A 22,603-nucleotide genomic window follows, 5' to 3' on the forward strand; every position below is an offset into this window, starting at 1 on the left:
GCATCGAAAATAGTGAGTTATACCAGTTTTAGGAGGTATAAATAGCGATGAATTCTGCTCGACAGCTTAGTTGCTATTTTCACAAATGTTGAATTTTCGTCAAGTGAGCAGAGTCCAGAGACAGCGAGCAGAGAAGTGGCAGATCGAAGGCGCCTTGTATTAATAAGTTATTGGCAGTGCATACCAGGTATTTGCTAATTCTATTAATAAACCCGCAAGGAAGTTTACATTCCAGTGCAATTTACCGGTAAGGTAAGACCGAGTTTACATACACAGTCATATGAGCTATGCCCTATGAGTGCTATTTTTTGTGGTTGACCACTGGAAACCGAAAAATTGGTTGCTCTCTCCCATTCGAACCCGGTTTAACATTCATTAAAATCAAAATTAGTTCCAGTTTGGCCTTGTGGTTCTGTATGCAAACGGATTGATACAGATTATTTTTTGCGTTTTTTTTAAGGTTTTCCTATAAATTTTAAATATCGGGCGTGTTTTTTAGCTGCATGAGAACTAACGATAGCGATAACTATGGTCTGACAGCTGAGAATGTCACACTGTATTGACATTTCTATTCAGTAAGGTTGGCTAGTCAGCATGAATCGTTTAACGCCAGAACAACGCTTCCGAATTGTGGAAATTTACATTGAAAAAATTAAATTTGTTCCCGAAGTCCATGGAGCGAAGTGTTGAAGAAGACGCCGAAAAAACGATTCGTCGTCATTCTCAACTTGTTAGCCTTTGTGCTTGGAAAGAGGATTGAGGCCAAACGATCGTCGTTTGCGTCGCTGGACCGATTGAGCTCATTTAGATTTATTACTCAGATTTAGTCGAAAATTGGACTGATCGAATGGACCATGTAACTCGTAGTCGCGACGGACATATGCCGTATGTCACTCTGACAAATCGGTGGAAATTAATAGGTGACTTTGCAATAAGTGTTGAATGTGGTTTGGTTTTTTAAGTAACTAATTTGTTTTTTAATTTTTAATTTCTTTTGAATTGTAGTTAAATGTTTTTTTAATTGTCATTATTATTTTTTTAATTATAATAATTTTTGTGTTTTAATTCCTTTTTTTAATTTTTATTGAATTTGAGTTTAATTTTAATAAATTTTTTTTTACTTTAATTAAATTTTTCTTACTATTAATTAAGTTTTCCTTAATTACTTTTTTTCTAATTTCAAAAAAATTTTTTAATTAATAGATATTTTTAAATTAATTTTTTTCTAATTTTAAATATTTTTTTTTTAATTTTTCTTTCTTTTAATTTTTAATTACTTTTAATTCTAATTATTATTTTTTATTTTAATTACTTTTTTTAATTTTTAGTTAATTTTTTTTGTTTTAATTTTAATTAAATGTTTTTTATTTTAATTAATTTTTTAAATTTAATTAATTATTTTTTATTTTAATTTTAATTAAATTTGTTCTTACTTTAATTAATGATTTCTTAATTCTACTTAAATTTTTTCTTACTTTAATACATTTTTTTTTTAATTAGTGGATTGTTTTTTTAATTTTAATTAAATTTCTCTCACTATTAATTAAGTTTTCCTAATTACTTTTTTTTAATTTCAAAAAAAATTTTTAATTAATAGATTTTTTTAAATTAATTTTTTTCTAATTTTAAATATTTCTTTTTTAATTTTTCTTTCTTTTAATTTTTAATTTCTTTTTAATTATAATTAATTTTTTTTATTTTAATTACTTTATTTAATTTTTAGTTAATTTTTTTTTTTTAATTTTAATATAATTAAATGTTTTTTATTTTAATTAAATTTTTTCTTACTTTAATTAGTGATTTCTTAATTCTACTTAATTTTTTTCTTACTTTAATACATTTTTTTTTAATTATTAGATTTTTTTTTAATTTTACTTAAATTTTTCTTACTTTTAATTAAGTTTTCCTCAATTACGTTTTTTTAATTTCAATAAGTTCTTTTTAATCAATAGATTTTTTTTTAATTAATTTTTTTTTAATTTTAAATATTTTTTTTAATTTTTCTCTTTTTAATTCTTAATTTCTTTTTAATTGTAATTAATTTTTTTTTTAATAATCATTATTAAATTTTTAATTATAATTAATTTTTTTATTTTAATTACTTTTTTTAAATTTTAATATTTTTTTTTGATTTTTAGTTATTTTTTTTTTTTTTTATTTTAATTCATCTTTTTATTTTAATTAATTTTTTAAATTTAATAAATTTTTTTTTTATTTTAATTTTAATTCATGTTTTCTTAATTAAATGTTTTTTATTTTAATTAATTTTTTAAATTTAATTAATTATTTTTTATTTTAATTTTAATTCATTTTTTCTTACTTTAATTAGTGATTTCTTAATTCTAATTAATTTTTTTTTTAACTTTGATAAATTTTTTTTTAATTCTTAGATTTTTTTAATTTTTTTTTTTAATTTCAATTAAATTTTTCTTACTTTTAATTAAGTTTTCCTCAATTACTTTTTTTAATCAATAGACTTTTTTAAATTTATTTTTTTTTTATTTTAAATATTTTTTTTAATTTTTCTTTTTTTTAATTCTCAATTTCTTTTTAATTGTAATTAATTTTTTTTTAATAATCATTATTAAATTTTTAATTATAATTAATTTTTTTATTTTAATTACTTTTTTAAATTTTAATAATTTTTTTCAATTTTTAGTTAATTTTTTTTAATTTTAATTAATTTTTTTTTTATTAATTTTTTAAATTTAATTAATTATTTTTTATTTTAATTTTAATTCATTTTTTCTTACTTTAATTAGTGATTTCTTAATTCTAATTAAATTTTTTTTTAACTTTAATACATTTTTTTTAATTATTAGATTTTTTTTAATTTATTATTTTTTTTTAATTAATAGATTTTTTTTAATTTTATAACTCAAATTCATTTTATCGCGTAACACGACATACAGCGCCGACTTGCTTTTGACATGTGTGGCTTCTATAAAATTTCCCAAAACCCGCCAATAAAGTTTACAAAATTGATAACAAAGCAAATTAAGGTAAAGCAAAAAAGATTAGCAGACAGCTTTGTGAATCCAAGATTTGGTAAATATCCACTGCCAGTACTTTTTTGTGGACTCATTTGTCCCTCACTAAAAATAGCATGAATCAGCGCCGAATTCAATACATCACAAAATGGCAGCCAGTGCTCACAGTTCAGTGAATAAATTACGCTTACGCTTTTACGAATTAAAAAAGGAAATACAAAAAAAATTATATATGCACATTTGTTTATTATGAGAACGGTTAATTTTTATGTAAACTATTTTACATATTTTTCAACAACAACGCAGTTGCTGACGACAGTCGCAATAAAGCGCGCCAATTTAACGCGCATAGCAGCAAAAATAACAGTTAATTGCATTCAGCTAAGTGCTGCGTCAGAAAGAAGGAAAAACACCGAAAATGTGATTAAAACAATAATGGCAGCAATAAAGCCAAATAATTACTAAATGACAAAATGAGGTGAGAAAAAAACGTAGGCACACTCGTTAACTTTTCAAAAATTCAATAGAAATTGCTATTGGCAGTACTGCTGATTGATGGAAGGCCGGCGACAGACGACAGTATAGATTGATTTGTGGCCGTTCAATACGGCAAAACACGTACTCACACAAACGCACACACGCACGTGTGCAAAGAACATGGAGGGAAAATTTACTAAAAAAAAAAAAAAAACCCGGTTATTATGACTGTTGGCCCGTTGAGTTAATTGGGTAATTTGTAGTGTTGCCAATGACACTTTGTGTACTTTTTGTTTTTATTTATAATTCATTAGTATTTATTCATTTACAAGTAAAAAAAAAACAAAAAAAAAACTGCTAATACTCGTTTTCAGCCGCTGAGATAATGAGATGGCGAAGCGCGCATACGGGAAATTACAATAATACTTATATTTTAGCATAAAATAAATAAAAGGAAAATAACAATCAAACAACTTTAACTACCGGTTGTCGGTATAATTTACTAGCCACTCAATCAACTCAAAAGCCACTCACAGCGTACGAGGAGCTGGCATACACTGAGCAAAAAAAAAAACAGTGTGACTAAAACACAAATAATAAAACTATGTGCAAGTATGCGCAAACATATGTATGCACATCAGCAGTTGACCGCCCCCTCCCGTTTTTCATAGCTGCTTGCAGCGCCAGGCAACAGAGCGGTGGCTGCGCCGTCCAACTAACGACACTCAAAATTAATATTCGAAAACATAACAAAAGCGAGAGCAAAGTCGGTATTTCGCGGCAAAAAATAGTGGTTAAATTACTGACGAACGAATCAAGTGTAATTTAATTTGGAAAATTATGTTTTTTAATTTCAAGGTTAAAAGCGGCTGCCACCAACGCTAAGCAACAATCGTCACAGCAGAGCTGAGCAACATTCGTAGCCAGTTCACAGAGCCATCAACCGGTTTAGACAAAGCAAAAAACGCAAAAACATGTTAGCAAAGAATCTACAAGTAATAAAAAAGCAACACCAAAAAAACTAGAAAAAAAAGAAACAGCAACATTCATAATAAACATACTTATGAATTTACAGCACTAATAGCAGAGAATAAGTATTGAAGGTATAAGATATACCATCTACAGTCAGCGTCAAATAAAGTGTACAGCACATGTTGACATGATATGAATTTTCATTAAAAAATTTTTTTTATAAAATCATAGTTTATACTAAAAAGAGCCACATAGCTTTTCAGTCAGAATTACAAACAAAAATCTGTATATGTAGTTTTATAGTTTATTACACAAAAACAATGTCGTGCACTCATTCTGCGGAGGAATTCCGGCACAACTGAGCGAAAAAAAATTGTCAAAAATCAACGCGAATTTTGAGCCACTTGAAACTTACGCTTCGTTAGACTGAAATATAATGGGCTATAAAACTGCATACTCCAAATTTTTGTACAAATTCTGACTAAAAAGTTTAAAATTTTGCACAAAATGTGCCGACAGCAGGTATAGAAAATGTGCCACACAACGTTTCGGACAGTCATGAGAAATTCCTTGAAAATGGATTTTGAACCCATTTATTATTACACAAAACTAACAACTAACAAAAGTTGTTCGAACGTGGGAGGAGTGTAATTGGTTGGCTGACGATTGACGGCTGACGGCTGGCGGGTAACGGCCTAAAGTGGGTAGGTCGCATGGTCACTCCATTAGATGGTAGATCATTAGGCGCACATGCATAAAAAACGAGTATTAATGCAGGTATAGGTGCATATTATATGTAATGTACACACGCCTGTATATATATATATATATATATGGATATAGAGATATATGAGCAAGAGTTAAAGTTGATGAATAACCTGTAGGGAAATTCAGTCCTAATGAATTGTATTTCAAATCATAATTAGAATGCGTTTTTCCCCTTCCTTTCCCATATAAGAAACGGATTACTTATGAATGGCAATGTTTTGGGAAGTGTAAGTTGTAAACCACTATAACCCTTTTTGCTTTCAGACTTCGGGAATTGTACGAATTTCGGCAAACGACATCTACACCATTTCCTACAGTATTTAATTAAAAGTGACTTGTACTTCACAAAGCTTAAAATATAATTCAAAATGCACAAAATATGCTTCACAAAGCTTAAAAAATACTTTGGAAAGTGTAAAATCATCAGAAAGTATGAAATGTACATCAGAAAACGTAAAATATACTTTCGCAAGTGTAAAATCAAATTCAGAAAGTATAAATTTGCTTTAAAAGACATAAAATATACTCCAAACAGCGTAAAATATGCTTCAAAATGGCAAATTGTTTTTAAGAAAGCCGTAACTCAAACTTATCCGAGTCAAATGTATTTCAGAAGCGTTTGAATAGTAAAATTTCCTTGCAAAAACGTTCGAAGTTCCTCAGAATGGTTAATTGAACTTAAAAAGCAATTAACTAATATTCCAATTAGTATATGTATTTCAGAAATTGATGAAAAGGCACTTATAAAATATACAAAATAAAAAAAAAACTAATCTAGAAATATAGTACTTCAAAAGATGTGAAATAAACTTCCAGTTTTTAGGAATAAATAAAAAAACATTTTTAATTACATTTCATATATCACGCCTTCAGAAATACATTTGATAAATTTTGAAATACATAGCACAATTTCCGAAGTAAGTTTAATCATTCTGAAACTCAATTGAATATTCAAACGCTTTCTGAAATAAATACATGTGACAGTACTGCGGTACATTTAAGGGGTTATACGCAGTTATTACTTTCAAAAAAATCGATTTTTTTTATTGCATTTTTGTAATGTATATTACATATATTCAAAAGTATATGCACGAAATTTGAAGTAGATCTAAGCAATACTTTCGGAGTTATACCTAAATATATAGAGATGCCTCGGCACGTTTTAAGGTAGGTATTGAAACTTTAAACGTGTTTTTTTCAAAACGGCATTTTTCAAGTCGGTGTACACGATATCTCGAAAACGGCTTGTTTGATCGGTCAACCATTTTAACTCAATCTTTAAAGATACATTTTCTAGTAATTAATCGTTCCTTTTGTAAATCTGATACTTATTTTCCATTTTATAATCAATTTACGGCCAAATTTTAACGTAAAAATCGAAATCATTTCTTTTAAAAGCTGCCATTTTGTGAAAATTCACTATTTTGATTAGCCGAACGATTAATTACTAGATAATCTAATATATTAACAAAATTTGTTTGGTTTTTTGATTTCAGATAATCCAATCCTGAGTTACGATGTACACCGTAAATCGTCTTTTTTTAAAGGAGGTTCCAGAAATCGCCTGCAGCGCGCTCTATAATCAACATTTTCATAAATAAAAAATTTTGTTACGTTCTTGAAGGATGCTTTTATAACCGCCAAAAATTTTCAAATTAAAATATTCTGAAGTTTCTTCAGGATAAATCCTTGACAACCCGTCTTTTATTTGCTTCATAACTGCGTATAACCCCTTAACGCTGAGTGAAGTCCTTTGGGAAAACTTGTATTATACACTGCAACTCGGAAAACTCCTTTTGTCCGACATTTGCCACACTAAGTAGGCGCATTTTGTGCTCTGATATATTTAGAATGGATCAGCAACATTATTTATCCCTCGGCAAACTTCTCAGCTTCGTCAAGATACTTCAAAATGAAAAATGCCGCTCGTGTCACTTGGCCAGGATGCGGGTAACCATTGGGTGTTATTAAAAATCAAAAAAACTCCACAAACAAAAAATCCAAATAGTGCGATTGTGTGTTTGTGATAGCTTCCGGCCTGGGTATGAATGCGTAACGAGACGAAATGGTTTCCATTTTGATGAAATTGGTCTAGTTCTGAACCAGTAGTTCTTTTACTAGTTCAGGTATTCGCTATGGGGTGGCTTTGTAAGCAATATATTTACATACATATGTGGGTGTGGTTAATATCGCATAGTTGAGATAATAACATATTTGCGAACGGGCTTCGTCATTCATTCTAAGATCATTAATTTTATTTTATATCAGAAGTTTGAGTAAACTTAATATTATTTGAAGTGAAGTGACATATATGCAAATAATAAATAAATAAATTTGTTAAAAATGCTATAATTGCGCTGTAAAAGCATTTAGCTAACCCAAAAGTGGGCGGATCTCAGACACACTTGACAGGTTGACACTTTTATGATTGTTTTCATGAATTTTGTGCATTGAGCAATCATTTGGCAAATAAGTAAAAATGTCTAGATATCTCTATAGTGGAGTCAACTTATGATTGCGCATAGGTTATCTCACCGGCCATAAGGGTCAGCGTTCGGATAGGTCTGGCTACTGAGATATATACATTTTTTTGTAGAAAGGGATTATATCTTTTACTTTTTTTATTAATTACTAATTTGACAATAACAAATTAACCGATTTTTTTGTTCAGCGAGAATCAGCTTTTTGACTTTCAAATGTCACGAAAAATTGAAAAGGCAAAAAATAGCAAAGATCCTTTCAAAGATGTCACGTGAAAAATATCTTTTACCAGCGTCCGGTGTGTTTTACCGGCGTCGGTTTGACTCCACGGTGCTTAAAAGCGTAACGGATCAAATCAATGCGCTGTGGCAGTGTGCAATGGACACACTAACCACCTTGGTGGCGTTCGAGGCCTATCTAAATGTAATCTATGTAATGCAACTCTACATCGAGCCAAAAATGTTCTGCCCGCATTTGGGTGTTAAACCACAAACACCGCGATACTCCACCAGGGGCCGTCCTCAAGTACACGTCGGAGCAGACTTCGAGTGTTTCTGTTTCCCCGTGATACCACAGATTTAAATCTCCATTTAGACTACGTAGTCAAGACTACTAACAGTTGAGCTTCCATACAGCTCTGGACTAGTTGCCATACCTCAAATCCCACAACAGCACAAACAAGCTACAGCTAATCAACTGAGTATCCCTCTTTTAATAAAAAAAACGTATACAGCTATATATATGTACATATACGGCCATATAAGTATATACATACATAACTGACTTCTCTGTGATCTATCATTTGCCAAATGGCCATAGCTGGCATAACCAATAGAATGTTGTGGTTTGGCCCATAGTGCTTACCTGAAATTAGAAGAAGAAGGAGAATAATTACTAAGTGCTTTTATGACCACTAATTACATAGTAATAGAGGTTCTACTATACACAATAAACACAGTTACAAACTTATAAATAATAATAATGCGAAAAAGTACATAAACTTGAATCATTTTAACAGTACACGAGGAAGGTACGCAGGCAATTTCCTTGGGAACCCTAACAGGTTGTGTGGTTAACCAGTGGGTAATTTGTACTATTAACGCTGTATGTTTTCTACTTTTAGCTCAACTAATAATTTTCCAATTTAATATGCATACAAAGGAATGGATTGTAGGGGAAATGTGCATGATGACTGCGCTGTCAACCCGTCTTAAAAACTATAACGCCATTTTTTTGTTGTTGTTGTTTTACGCAGGAAATGAGTACGTCAATGATAATCGATAGTTAGTAAGCCTGGCGGTGAAAATAGACTCAAGGCAATGATTGTAAAATATGGATGAGGGAATGTCTGAATTGTAAATCATTTGCTTCAAAAGCATTTAGTGAACTAAAAATAAAATTATTTAATGAATAATCACACTAGAAAATATTCCAGGCGATTAAGCTGTAGCAAAGTATTTCACACAGTTAGACAATGTTGAGATTATTGATAGTGCGTATTTAAAACTTTCTAGATAAGGCTAGCAAAAAACAAAAAACAAAATTGCGAAATCTATAAAAACTTATTTTGTGCAGTTCATTGAGTTCAATTCATAACTGTATAATAATTTATAAGCAATTCGCAATTTATGTCAATCAAATTGTTGGTGAATGAATGCATTCATTTAAAACTCGATAGTGCATATTTTTCACTGAAGGCAAGCGCAATAACAAAAATTAAATACAACTTTTTCCACGTTTGCACGTATTTTTGAAACTAAGTAATGCGCTACACACATACATACATACCAGAATGTATAAGTACATTACACGATTGGCGATTAGAAATTGTAATTTGTAAATTTATATGAATATTTCCGTGCCAGGTATGCAGTAGTTTTTTTTTTTCATCAACCCTATTCGACATTGCTGAGTCAATGAATTGATGTAACTCAGATAGTCTGCTGTAATGTAATGGCTACACACATACACACAAATACATATATAAAGCTATGGAAAAAGAGAGAAAAAGCGCATTTATAGTCTGCACTATTCGAACCGGTATTTCTTGGAAAATTAACTGATATTCGCACATAGTTTATCACTTCTCTCTAATAGCGGAAAGACCCGCTAGTGTCGAAAAAATATTAAGGCACGTTTGTCTGTCGCAAATGCTCATAGAAACAAATACGTAAAATGCTGGAAAAGAATACATTTTTATCAAAATTAATATGATTGGTCCTGATGGCAAGATTTTTGGCGGGCATATCTTGAAATTTTGGAGACAATTTTCGTAGAGTGGAGTTGTACCAAGGGTGAGAATAAAAGCCAAGTAGATAAATTTGATACTCTAAAAAATCTGGTGGAGCCATATTGCTATGAGTATTGGCCCCGAAACTTCACTAAACTTATTCATTCATAACTCCAAGCATACCTACAGCAAAAATTGAGAAGAGTTCGCTTTCAAAAGAAAAAAAATGCAGTTGTGGATTGGTCAACACAGGTTGAGGTTGGGCAAAAAAAATCAAAATGGCAATGAACTGCAGGAAGCATGGAATTGTACTCCTTTGGAGAGATGCCCAAGGTTTAAAGGAAGTTTACCTTGCAGATGAGAAGTAGTTTTAAAAAAGAATGGATACACAACAAAATGCTTAACAGGTAAAAAATAATAAACAAATTTAATCAATTTGAACTAACTAATTTGTTTTTCTTGCAGATCGCTGTAAGTGTGCAATTCAAAACGTGATAAATTCCGAACTTTCGAACTCCTGGTAATTGGTGATATGGAATTGTTACTTGTTTAGCGTTTTATTGGCGCTTACACTTCTGTTAGGTGTTTGGTGGTGCAGATACTAGATGGCAGAAATACGCTCGGAAGCTTTCCATTGTCTTAGAAAAAACTTTTTCTATCATTTGATGTTTCATATACGGAAATTTGAACCTTTGTACTCCGAATGGTAGTCACGCACCAGCCTTTCAGCTACAGCGACCGCTCTGTCATTAGCGGCATATAAATTAGGGTGGGTCATTTGCAGTGAACGATTTTTTCAACATCATTTCTAGCTGATTCGGATTCGTCATACTATTCTAAGAAAAAAAAAAAAAAAAAAAATAAGAAAAAAAAAAATAAAATAATTAGAGAGTAACTCTAGTCAATTTCGACCACCCAACATTTTTAAAGAATATACGAAAATTTAGATTGAGTTCTGTAGCAGTTCTGGGAGCAGAAAATAGATATCTCTTGCTGAAGTAAAGCGATGAAAAACCAAAATAATTGTCAATAAGTTACCGATTGTAATTAAACAACTTTATAAAAACAAAATTAAACATTAAAAAATTTGTTTCTAATTAAATTTTTGAAATATTGTAAAACATAAATGTTTTTTGGTGTTTTTGCAAGCTCCAGCTTGATTTACATATCGAAAGTAAATGAGATACAATCACTTTTGCTAAAACATTTAAAAAAAATAGCGCCATCTTGGTGTTCTTTAACATCATCGGGATGCAGCAGCAGAATCGTGCGCAAGGGTGATATATAACCAGATTTTGCCATCCGAAGCAAAGCTGTGATAGTAAATACGGCTGCCACATTATAGGAGATTCGGCAACATAATTCTATACGCTCATTTCTCACGTATTCCCACACGCATCCTATCAAGCGTTGCTCAATGAAGCAACAACACTGCCTTGGTTTTTTCGCATATCACCACCAGAATCTTAGTCTTTTCGTGAACAAGTCGCTGTCATGATCTCGGCTGCGACAGCCAATATGCTCATTATTTTAAATTCGCTGAGAGCCGGTTAACGTTATGTATTTTGTACATCGTGGTAACAGCTCGTTTTACGACCAGACAATAGAATGAGCTGCAAGCAATGCCTGGATACAGTTTACCGTAAGTTGTGTAACCTCTCTGACGTGCCAGCAGTCAGGGCTATGTGTGCACTGACGAGCTGCTTAACACTTGGACGTAATAGTTTGCTAGACTTACAACATATCCACGAATTTCCGAATAATACGCTCTATTCAAATTAAGGTACCGGCAACGAATCATCGATAGCAAATGCACCACCCGCTGCTCTGTTCTTCTAAAACTCGTATCGATTCCCTTTTGAACCGTTCAAATCGCAATTTGGCAAAGAGATGAGATCGTTGAAATTTTCACACTTTACAGTTGTATACCAAAAGTCACATTAAGGTCATCAGCAGCGCAAGAAAAAAAGCCCTGCTATGAATCAAAAGCTATTTATGCAGAATTATAAATGACTAAAAACTACTGGCAAATGTTAGGCTAGGCAGGAGGTCTCAATTAAATAATTCACAAAAGTTCGTTTTGTTGCGTGTTAAACGCTAAAGTCGCCGAAAGGCTTTCTAATATGCTTTCCCTCCTTTCAGTTGCTTTCCACTCACATCCGCGTGTGGCCCGCCGCTGAGTAAGCAGGTCATTAGTGCCAATATACGGCCAAGAGTATAAAGTAAGTTGATTTTAATATTTTACTTTTATTTTACTTTTATTTTATTTTTATTTCGCTCTTTTTATTATTCTCTATTTATAACATTTTTTTATTTCTTCCATTGTAATTACGCTGCTGCTGCTTTTAGTCAGGCCGACCGTGCAAGCAAAAAAGCAAAAGCTAGCTGGAACCAAGCCAATAAAACTAATAATAATAAATATGGCAAAAATGTGAAAAAAATAAAAACAATCAAGAAATACTAGAAACACTGAAAAATAAGTTAATAAATATTATACGTGCATGTATGAGTGTGTGTGTGTGCGTGCTTGGGTTTGGCGTTTGAGAGCGGCGCGTTGCGCCAATGCGCCAAAATGAAAGTCGAAATTGGCAATGGCGTTACTTACCAGCTTTACTTATTAGGTTTTCCACTTGGCACATCAATGGGAATGTGCAAACAAATGCAGCAGCAGCAGCTACGTATGCATGCATGTATATGTAAATATTATATTTGTATGAGTGCACAGTCGCAGCAGCGAGTGAATGAGCGTTGACTATTGGGTACAATGACTCATTCATGGATTTTGTAATGGGTCCAAAGCAGCAGCTTTTTGTTTCATGCATGCACAAGTATTTTTGTGCATAGGTGTGTGTATATATATACACGCATACGTATGTATGTTTGTACATACGCGAATATCTGGGCATTGGAGTACAACCGCCACTTCCCGTGTCTCTAATTACACTACTGCACAGTGCATTAGATAATTAATGCAAAGTAATGACTACCGACTAACAAAGCGCAAACCACTAGACGAGTTTGAGATAGCGTTAGCACCACAACAACAAAACACTTATACGATTATATGTACTACATATACAGACGTGCATGTTATACATAACAATATCAGGCAGTAGCGTGAAAAAAGCTAAAACAAATGCGTGGCATGCACAAAAAAAATTTTTACAATTAAAAATAATATGGAAATAAATCTAAGTATTTTTTTATGTGAACAAAGAAGAACAAAAAAAAAGTATAACAAAATTCAATAGCGTATGAATGAGTGGAATGTGTCGGTGATGTGTGAAAAATTGCAAATGAAAAAAGTGAAGGCCCAGAATTAAATGCGATTACTGTAAGTGTAGATTGTTGTGCGAGCGCGGAACGGAACGTACAGATAAACTGCTAAACAATTACGACTTAATTACAATGGCGAGAATTATTAAAGTTTTGTGTTGAGTATTTTGATTGAGCAATGCTTGCTGGCATTTTTCCGACTACGGCCACCGTAGAAATCCGTCGAAACGTGAGTTTGTGCATAATTCCCACTGCGGATATGAAGCATCCTCAGGAATAGCACAACAACAACGAGTGTTTTTTGGCATGAAAAAGGTTCTCACAAAATAAAACCGGAAGACGGTAAAAAATTGCAACAGATTTCCATTGTAGATCAACATCCCAAAATGAGTAACGTGAAATTAAATAAATTAGAGCAGAAGCTCATCTAAACTGTTCCTAAAATACGACCCAACTGTTTTAAATTCTCGTAAGTCCAGAAAAAAATTGTAATTTTTTCATTCAATACTAAATACTTCAAAAATTAAATTGATAAGCACCACGTACACTTTTGTTAGCTGTTTGGCCGAGCTCCTCCTCCTATTTGTGGCGTGCGCTTTTAAGCCGACTCTGAATGGGAAAGGGTTTTTTTATGAGGAGTTTTTTAATGGCAGAAATACTCTCGGAGGTTTGCCATTACCTGCCAAGGGGCGACCGCTATTAGAAAAAACTTGTTCTATTATTTTCTTATTTCATGCTCGCAGATTCGAATCTACGCACTACCGAATGGTAGTCACGCACCAAGCCATTCGGCTACGGTGGCCACTGAATAAATCAAAATGAAAAATAAATATTTGAATCGTTCATTTATAAATTTGCTTTGGCTTTCACACAATTTTAACCACAACCTTGTCGTCTCGATTCGCAAGGTTGATTCCAAAGAGTGGGTTGCTAGCCCGCCTATCCTAGCTTGATGGTAGATGAAAACTGCCTACACCTCCAAGCAGGTGTTGCACTTGTTCTTCCACAAGTGCTTTTCAGTTCCCACCTACCCTGCATACCTGTCGAGCGTTTCCCTGTCCGCAAACGGGGGACGTGAACGATGGGAAGAGGCAACTCGACACGTTCGACCTATGTTCCAATAGGAGTTAAGGGAAACTGTATGTAAAAAAATTGTTACCACAATCGGAAGACTTAAAGCCTCTCTCTCTCTCTCTCTCTCTACCCTGCTTGAATGGTGGGGATCGGGTACTTTTTCCCCCGGGCCCGGAGTTTTCAGAGGGGCCCGGACTCGAGATTATACGTATTTATATGAATTAGACATCATTGGAAAGGGCCCGCATTTGCAATTTTCCCCCGGGGCCCGGATTTTCCCCCGGGGCCCGGATATGCTCTCTACGGCCCTGCTGCTAGATAAAATAAAAATTATGTAACCCTAAATTTCACAAAACATTTGACCTACCCTCGTATGTATATCCCAAGCGCGATGCACTATTATCGGTGCGTCGACAACATTTTAAGCAGCCTTGAACTATATATAGTAATAATAATGAAGAAATCTCAATATGCTATGTTTCTCGCCCGTCCAGCTAAACCAAGAAGCTCTCATTCGACATCGTCTTGTTGTTTATTTTCATTGGTGAGGACGCTTACGATGCAGGCATTTCTTGTACAAGAGCTTTTGGCCTACTTATAAGGCTGGTAATGTAATTTAATATTAAAAGTGTAGCGCAGGGGTTCCCAACCTTTTTCGTACTGTAACTAGCTCTGTAGGATTCATCTGTTTGCGAGGGTCTTCTTAAAGAAAATACCGATAACTGAAGTCTTTTAGGGTACAAAATTATTTTTATTATTATTATTATTATTAATATTTGAAACTTGGTTTCATTTGGTTTGTCCAATTGGCGTCGGTTAAACTCGCAATTTAAAAGTAGGTCGAGGAAGCAGATTGTTTTAAAAAGGTGAGACCAAAGGGGTGTTAAATAAATATGTTTAAGTGGACAAGTGACGATGTGGTTAGATGGTCAAGCAGGGCACTTTTCTCACATCTGACCTAAAGTTGTGAAAAAGCTAATCTCAATTTTTTCCCTAAGTTGATTTTTGACCTGTATCTGGATTTGATTTCTCCAACTGTCTTACAAAAATGAGACATTCTGCTCGAGTAATAAAAGTGCAAAAAAAGTGGTGGTAAGATCGATTAGAAGGAATGTCTAACCCAATTGCATTGATCGAGATTCACAGGAAAGTATTCGCCGTTGAGGCGCACGCGGTTCTAGCCAGTCTGGCTTTTTCGACTTTGGACGTAAATTTAACATATTTCCATTATAGCTAACGACTTGAGCTTCCAGGTAACTTCATAAATTTAACTTTCTTTCGATTTATGGATATAACCTTTTAAAAAGGATGCTTGAACAGGACGATAAAAGGCCAGAAACGGGTGTTTGACCAAAGGTTTTAAAAACGGTGTCCAACGGAGTATAAACGTTGATCAATGTTGGGTTCAACAATTGCAAACGTGATCCCAGATCTTCGAACCATTTTTCTTGGAAAAAACTGTTTAAGCCAGAAAAGGCGGCCGCCATAGCCGAATGGGTTGGAGCGCGACTACCATTCGGAATTCACAGAGAGAACATCCGTTCGAATATCGGTGAAAACACCAAAATTAAGGAAAACATTTTTCTAATAGCGGTCGCCCCTTGGCAGGCAATGGCAAACCTCCGAGTGTATTTCTGCCATGAAAAAGCTCCTCACACAAATATCTGCCGTTCGGAGTCGGCTTGAAACTGTAGGTCCCTCCATTTGTGCAACAACATCAAGACGCACGCCACAAATAGGAGGAACAGCTCGGCCAAACACCCAAAAAGGGTGTATGCGCCAATTATATATACAGTGAAATTCCTTATAACCGGACACTCACCGTCGCAGTGTTTTTGTCCGGCTATGGGAGATGTCCGCTTATAAGGGATGAAGTCACAAAATATATACCACACATATAAATTGTATTGTACATAGTTTATTTAAGAAATTTTTGGAAGTAAACAATATTTGCATACTTTAGTATTACATATAAATACATATATGTACATATATCGATTAAGTACATTGTACAAGTTTCACATTTCAATACTAGTTTGATTGAAAAAATTCGGTAATTCTTGATTGCTTAAACATTGATTGCTTTAATTTAAAAGGCTCATTCTCAAAGTGACTCTCGATATTTTTAATGTGCTGGAAAGCTACATAGTCATTTTTTGCAAATTGTTTCAAGCCCGCAACAAGTTTTAAAGCCTCATCATATGATGTTATAGGCTCACATATTTCTTCTGAAAATTCATCTTCTGAATCACTTATGTCCATAGTATCATCTTGTTGGTCAAATTCAATTTCTATATTGTTGTCCTCAGTGAAAACATTTTGATCCATTTGGAGAAAACCTTCCAAATCATTTGCCAAGTCTAGTCCTTCCTGAAGCCTAGTATAGATTGCCAGTGGAATATCATCTTCAGAATCAAAATCTGGAAGATCCTCATCAGTTTCCAAAAATCCTGCTTTACGGAAGCAATTTCGGACGGTTGTGGCTTCCACTTTATCCCAAGATGCTTTGATGAAATACACAGCTTCTAGTACATTAATCGATTTTGAAAGCTCTGAGGCTGAACTTATATTGTCAATTTTAGATAGCAAGTGTTTTAAAACTAAGCTTCTATACGAAGTTTTAAAATTTTGGATTATACCTTGATCAAGGGGTTGGCTAACTGCCGTTGTATTTGGCGGCAAGAAAATAATTTTTATATTGGTTAAGTTTAATTCCTTTGGGTGAGAAGCCGCGTTATCTAAAAACAAGATAATTTTTCGATTCTGGCCTTTCATTCTTCGATTGAACTGCTGCAGCCATTCACTCATTACTTCTCGAGTCATCCATGCTTTTTTATTAGACTTCCAATCCACTGGCAGTTTTGCGATTGGAACATGTTTAAAAGATCGAGGACGGGCTGCTTTACCTATAACCAAAAGCAGCTCCTTTTCTCCAGCCATGTTAGCACAGAACAAAATTGTGAGTCTTTCCTTTGATAGTGTACCGCCCACGCATTTTTCTGATTTAAGAGCGAGGGTTTTGTCAGGCAAGGCACGAAAAAAAGCCCACTTTCGTCTGCGTTGTAAATGTCTTGAGGCTTGTAACCGGTCAACAGAGATGGCAGTTTTGTCCTAAACTGTTCGACACCATCCTGGTTTACATCTGCAGCTTCACCAGATACGCATTTGAAAGCAACATTATTCCTTATTCGCCATTTGTTTAACCATCCGCCTGAAGCATTAAAATTAGGTACACCCAGTTTGCCTGCAATTTCCACTGCCTTTGCTTTCAAAATGGGACCAGAAATCGGAATGTTTTGACTTCTAGCCTTAGCGAACCAATTAAAACACATCTTGTCTATTTCAGAGCCGCCTTCTTTAAGAAAGCTTCGCTTTTGATGAACATTAACTCCAGACTTCCATTTAGAACGAATTTTTTCTTTATTTTTATTGATTTCAGCAGCTTGTGTTTTGCCAATATTGAACCTTTCAAAGCAAAATAAACGTGTACCTACAATTAAATTTTTGGGCTCACTATACTTTGGGCTCACTATACCTTTTTGCAATTCCACGTACTGATAATTTATCTTTTTCGAATACATTAATAATTTCCATTTTTTCTTTAATAGAAAGTACCTTCTTTTTCGGCGCCATATTATTACGAACTTTGAACGCAACCATTCGCATACAACTGACTTAACAAACTGAATGGAAAACTACTCTTAATTTAAAACACAGGGCTTGAATGTGTGCATACATGTTAAAAGGGAAATCACCTATTTCATTTTTATAATGAACAACAAAGCTTGCTTGTGATATTTTTGAATTTTGTCCGTTTATGAGAAATTTTTTTATGAAAATGGTTTGAAATACTTTGTCCGCGTCCGGTTATTAGAGTGTCCGTTTATTAGGATGATATTTGTATGAAAAAATGAATGAAAAACCTGTGTGCCCAAAATTTGTCCGGTTATTGGAGCTGTCCGGTTATAAGGACTGTCCGTAATGGGGAATTTCACTGTATATATATATAAGCCAGAACAGCAGTCAGTGCTTCCTTTCTCTACATCTATTTTTCTTCTCATCTTCCCTATTTCTTTCCCTGCCTCCTTATAATGCTACAGTAACACACCCATTAGAATTCGCGTCCAAGTAATTTCACTCATTATAGCGTCTCGTGGCAACCCGTGTATACCATCACGCGACAATACCAGTTTGTGAGCCCTTGGCGTAGCGTATAGGCTCAAAAGTTCTGAGTATTTTACGACAAATGTCGACTCAAGAACATTAAACCAGTTTTCTTATAGTTTCGATTATTTATGTCTGCAACAAGCATGTTTTTCCTTCGACCTTCGGTTTATTAATCGGTACCCACAAGTAAACTCATCCTTGGCGGCCATACACTTTTCAGCACAGCAAACAAAATATTTTTCCATTGCACAGAAATCTTATTCACATCTTCCACTGTTATTTTAGTTCCTTTGTTTTAATTTTGACCGATATGTGGTCGAGGGTTGCGGTCCAATAGGTTTTGACTGCTGTCTACATTTGTAAAAGTAATACAACGAATAGGTGCACATGCACACATATACCTACATCCTGTATTTAAACAATCCATAACAACCTTCCATTTATGTGCATATGCATGTATGTTGGAATACATTTGTTAGTGCAATCCATATGAATGCAAAATTTCAATTTCACAGAGACTGCTTCCTCTTACATACTTACGGTGTTTTTGGCTTCTTTCGCATATTACAATAAATATATGCAGTTGTTGTTTTGCATTGCATTCACTATTGCTATTACTGCCGGCACTGCTGTTGTTAATGCCTTTTATGGTGGCCAGCAGTCATTATTTACAGCACACATTGCATGTAAAAATGTTGCCTTGAAGCATCTTCATGGCAGTTTTTACTCATTTTTGTTTTTGCATTTTTGCAAATGTTTATTCGAATGTTTATTGTACCCTTTTTTATTACGGAATTTGAAGGTTTGGATAGAGGCGAGAAACTTTCATCGGAATCGAATTTGTGAGTTGCAAAATATGAGACGTATTTGTAGTAAAAGTATAAATTTTTTTAAGTTGACCAAATTGAATTATGCAGATTTTTTTCTAATTATGAGCTGAATTTTACTTACAGTTTTGCAAGAAATTTGACCGCTGCTAGGAAATATGATTTTTTTGCATTACTAAAACGCGGCTGTAACATATCCCCAATTTTTAGTTGAGGCTTCTTTCGCTAAAATAATTTAATGATTTAAGACATAAATACGGCATGTACATAGTGTTTACACAGCAAAATGATTGTACGAGTTGTGTTCCAAAAAATTAGGAAACCCAATCGCCAAAGACAGATCACTCTTCACCAGGACAATGCGAGCTCTCACACATCGGCTCAAATAACTGCATTTTTGCACCCAAAACATCGAATTAATGGGTCATCCGCCGTATAGTCCTGACTTGGCACCGAATGGCTTCTTTTTATTCGCTTACGTAAAAAACAAACTGAGAGGTCAACGTTTTTCCGACACCTGAAGAAGCGGTTGCGGCATTCAGAATGCATGTTTTGGAGGTACCTCATTCAGAGTGGCAAAAGTGCTTCAACAATTGGTTCAAACGCATGCAAAAGTGTATACATCTTCATGGAGAATATTTTGAAAAACAATAAAGTGATTTTCGATGATTAAAATTTGTTGTTGTTCTCTAATCCCGAAATATAAAAGGCACCCCTCGCACGGATTCTGGCAGTAAAGTACACCATTTCTAATAATGCCAAACAATTCAATAAAAACCACGTAAAATATTGACTTTTTTTTAATAAAAAAAAAATATTAATGAAACATAACTCAAATGATTCAACACTTTTAATAAAAAACTAAAATTTAAAATATCCACAGCACTCAAAAACTAATATGTCAAAACTAAAACACACCAATACGTCGTATAGAGGGGTACTGCAACCATTTAACTTATTTTCCAACTACGTTTTGATTACTTCTTCTTTAAAAACACGCTGGAATGGAATTCGTCGAATAGACGAACATTATTTTCGACGTGTAAAAATAAGTATAGCACAAATAATGTTATATTTTCTTTCAATATTTAGTTCGGAACGAAATTCGTCGAATAGATGAACATTGTTTTTATCGTATAAATAATTAAAATCCAAACATTTGCATATAAAATTAAAATTACAATAATTTATATATAAGCCAATCAAAATATTTTTTCTGTCAGTTAAAAAAATGAAATTTACTTGAAATTTTAAAAAATGTTCCTCATTAGTTTAAGGGGGTAGTATGGTATTTTTTTTTTTTCATTTTTTTTTTTTTTTTTTTTTTTTTTTAAATTATTCTATAACATCTTAAGATTATTGTGTGAAAGTTTGAAGTGCATTAGAGTAAAATTGACAAAGACACAAAGGATTAAGTATCTACCTCTCCAACCGGATTTCACGCTGTAAAAATCTTCACAAATCTTTAAACGCGTTTTTCTCACACTTGCCTTTTTTACGGTCGGTGTCCACTGTAGATTCATATCTACTGCACCGATTCTTTTCAAATTTGGTTTTTTTGTTTCTTTGCTTTATTCACGAGGTAATGGCGTCGAGTTATTTTTTTTTTAAATTTTGTCATATTTTAAAACAACAAAGTTTTCAAGTTTTTTTTATGAAAAATCGGTGTTTTGACTTCAAAGCGCTTTAAAAAATTAAAAAAAAAAAAAAAATCGACGTTGTTACCTGCGAAACTTTATTAGCTGATGAAATCAATTTGGTTTTTTGATTTTAGTTGATCCAGTAATGAGTTCTGAGGGACACCGCAATAAAACTTTTTTATGAGACGTCCGCGAAGATTCGCTGCCACCAACTCATTTCTTCATAAAAATCAATGAAAATTTCACACAATATTGTTTAAATATGACTTTATAATGAAGTAATTTTAAAATTTTGAATAAATCAACTGTGTCGACAAAAAAAATTTCGAAAAATATGCTTGTTTTACACCGAATTAACCATACTACCCCCTTAAACACATAAGAAATGTATAATCAAATGATTTTTTTGAATAATTTAAATAACAATTTTTTCAGATACTCGTTAAAAACGGAGTTCATCGAATAGACGAACAATAGCGTTGACGTTTAAAAATAATCATAGAACAAATGATATTATTTTAATAATAAGAAGTATACATTTTCTTCAAATATTAGCTTCAAACGAAATTCGTAGCTTTAAACAGTAATCTGTGAGCAAATGATTTCATTAATAATTAAAATTACAATTATTTCAAATTCATCGAATTGACGAATATTACAATTGCTTTGACGTTTAAAATATGTATGGTACAAATAATCATTTTAATAAAAAAAAAATTAATACACATTTTTTTTCAACTACTAGCTTCAAACGAAATTCGTCGATTGGATGATTAGCGTTTCACGGAATATATAAAGAAATGATTTTATTAATAATTAAAATTACAATTATTTCAAGTTCTTCGAATAGATGGAATTCAACGAATTGACGAATATTAGCTTTGTCGTCTAAACTAATTACGGTACAAATTACATAATTTAAAAAAACAAAAAACATTTTCTTCATATACCAGCTTCAAACGAAATTCGTTGACGGGATGAAAGTTGTATGTGCCGTATAAAAAATTATGATGAAAACCGATATTAATTAAATATTGAATTAAGAATTTTATAATATAAAAATATATTTTTTCCTTTTAAATCCCATTATCATAATTTTAAAAGAGGATGCCTCATATGGATGGACAGAAACTGTACACATAAGGCGTTCATTGCCAAATGATTATTCTAAAATTAAAGTTCTGGTAACTTAAAACGGATTTCATAGAATATACGCATATTAGCTTCGACGTTTAAAATTACAATAGTTATATGACAAATGATTTCAACTAAAATGTGAATGACAAATCTGTACAAGAAGGTATTTTTTTTTTTACGAATTCGTCAAATAGATGACCTTAGGCTTCACCGTACAAATGAATACATATTTCATTTAAATTTAACACAAAAACAGTTTTGATTTTCAAGTAACTCATTAGCACAGAATTCGTCGAATGGACGAATATGAAAAAATTAGACAATATTATGAAATAATATGAATCATTTTTATTTAAATCAAATAGGCATTTAAATAATCCCATAAGAAGCAATACGTCGAATAGATGAACAATATCCAAAACACTGAATGATTTCAAATAAAAATATTAGTATATTATTTTAATATTTTCTAAGAACTTAGTTCGTCGAATAGATGAACAATATGGACATTAATCTCAATGTACAAATGTCTAAAATATATGCAATTATATTACACAATGATTC

At 32.7% G+C, this 22,603-nt stretch overlaps 3 protein-coding genes and 1 long non-coding RNA gene across 5 annotated transcripts in view; 1 reads left to right on the top strand and 3 right to left on the bottom strand.

Annotated features, from left to right (window-relative positions):
- The window catches only part of LOC128858660 (uncharacterized), a 160,288-nt gene extending 151,738 nt beyond the window's left edge, over positions 1-8,550 (bottom strand). Inside the window, exon 1 of the mRNA XM_054095106.1 lies at positions 8,464-8,550. The gene's annotated coding sequence lies outside the window, so the exon portion shown is untranslated. The remainder of the gene's footprint in view (positions 1-8,463) is intronic.
- The window catches only part of LOC128858664 (ataxin-8-like), a 162,081-nt gene continuing 147,942 nt past the window's right edge, over positions 8,465-22,603 (bottom strand). The window contains exon 5 of the mRNA XM_054095113.1: positions 8,465-8,552. The gene's annotated coding sequence lies outside the window, so the exon portion shown is untranslated. The remainder of the gene's footprint in view (positions 8,553-22,603) is intronic.
- On the top strand, positions 11,561-12,446 carry LOC128858665 (uncharacterized). Of its 2 annotated transcripts, XR_008454045.1 has the most exons (4): positions 11,561-11,635; positions 11,702-11,991; positions 12,061-12,140; positions 12,268-12,446. It is a non-coding gene; the product is annotated as an uncharacterized LOC128858665 (long non-coding RNA). The 2 variants fall into 2 exon arrangements; XR_008454044.1 differs by having other exon boundaries at positions 11,567-11,991.
- LOC128858663 (tigger transposable element-derived protein 6-like) lies at positions 16,910-17,991 on the bottom strand. The gene is made up of 2 exons (XM_054095112.1): positions 17,804-17,991; positions 16,910-17,733 (listed from the first exon to the last, which is right to left on the bottom strand). The coding sequence occupies exons 1-2, from the start codon at positions 17,932-17,934 to the stop codon at positions 17,175-17,177; spliced, it is 690 nt and encodes a 229-aa protein (XP_053951087.1). The 5' UTR covers positions 17,935-17,991; the 3' UTR covers positions 16,910-17,174.

The sequence above is a fragment of the Anastrepha ludens genome, chromosome 3 (genome assembly GCF_028408465.1).
Source record: "Anastrepha ludens isolate Willacy chromosome 3, idAnaLude1.1, whole genome shotgun sequence".
Taxonomy (NCBI): domain Eukaryota; kingdom Metazoa; phylum Arthropoda; class Insecta; order Diptera; family Tephritidae; genus Anastrepha; species Anastrepha ludens.

What these genes read in the sequence shown, in the direction of transcription:
- LOC128858663 (XM_054095112.1), bottom strand. Translation starts at nt 17,934, where the DNA reads ATGCGAATGGTTGCGTTCAAAGTTCGTAATAATATGGCGCCGAAAAAG. An exon ending in GTACGTGGAATTGCAAAAAG is followed by an intron (nt 17,734 to 17,803) that starts GTATAGTGAGCC and finishes TTGCTTTGAAAG; the next exon opens with GTTCAATATTGGCAAAACAC.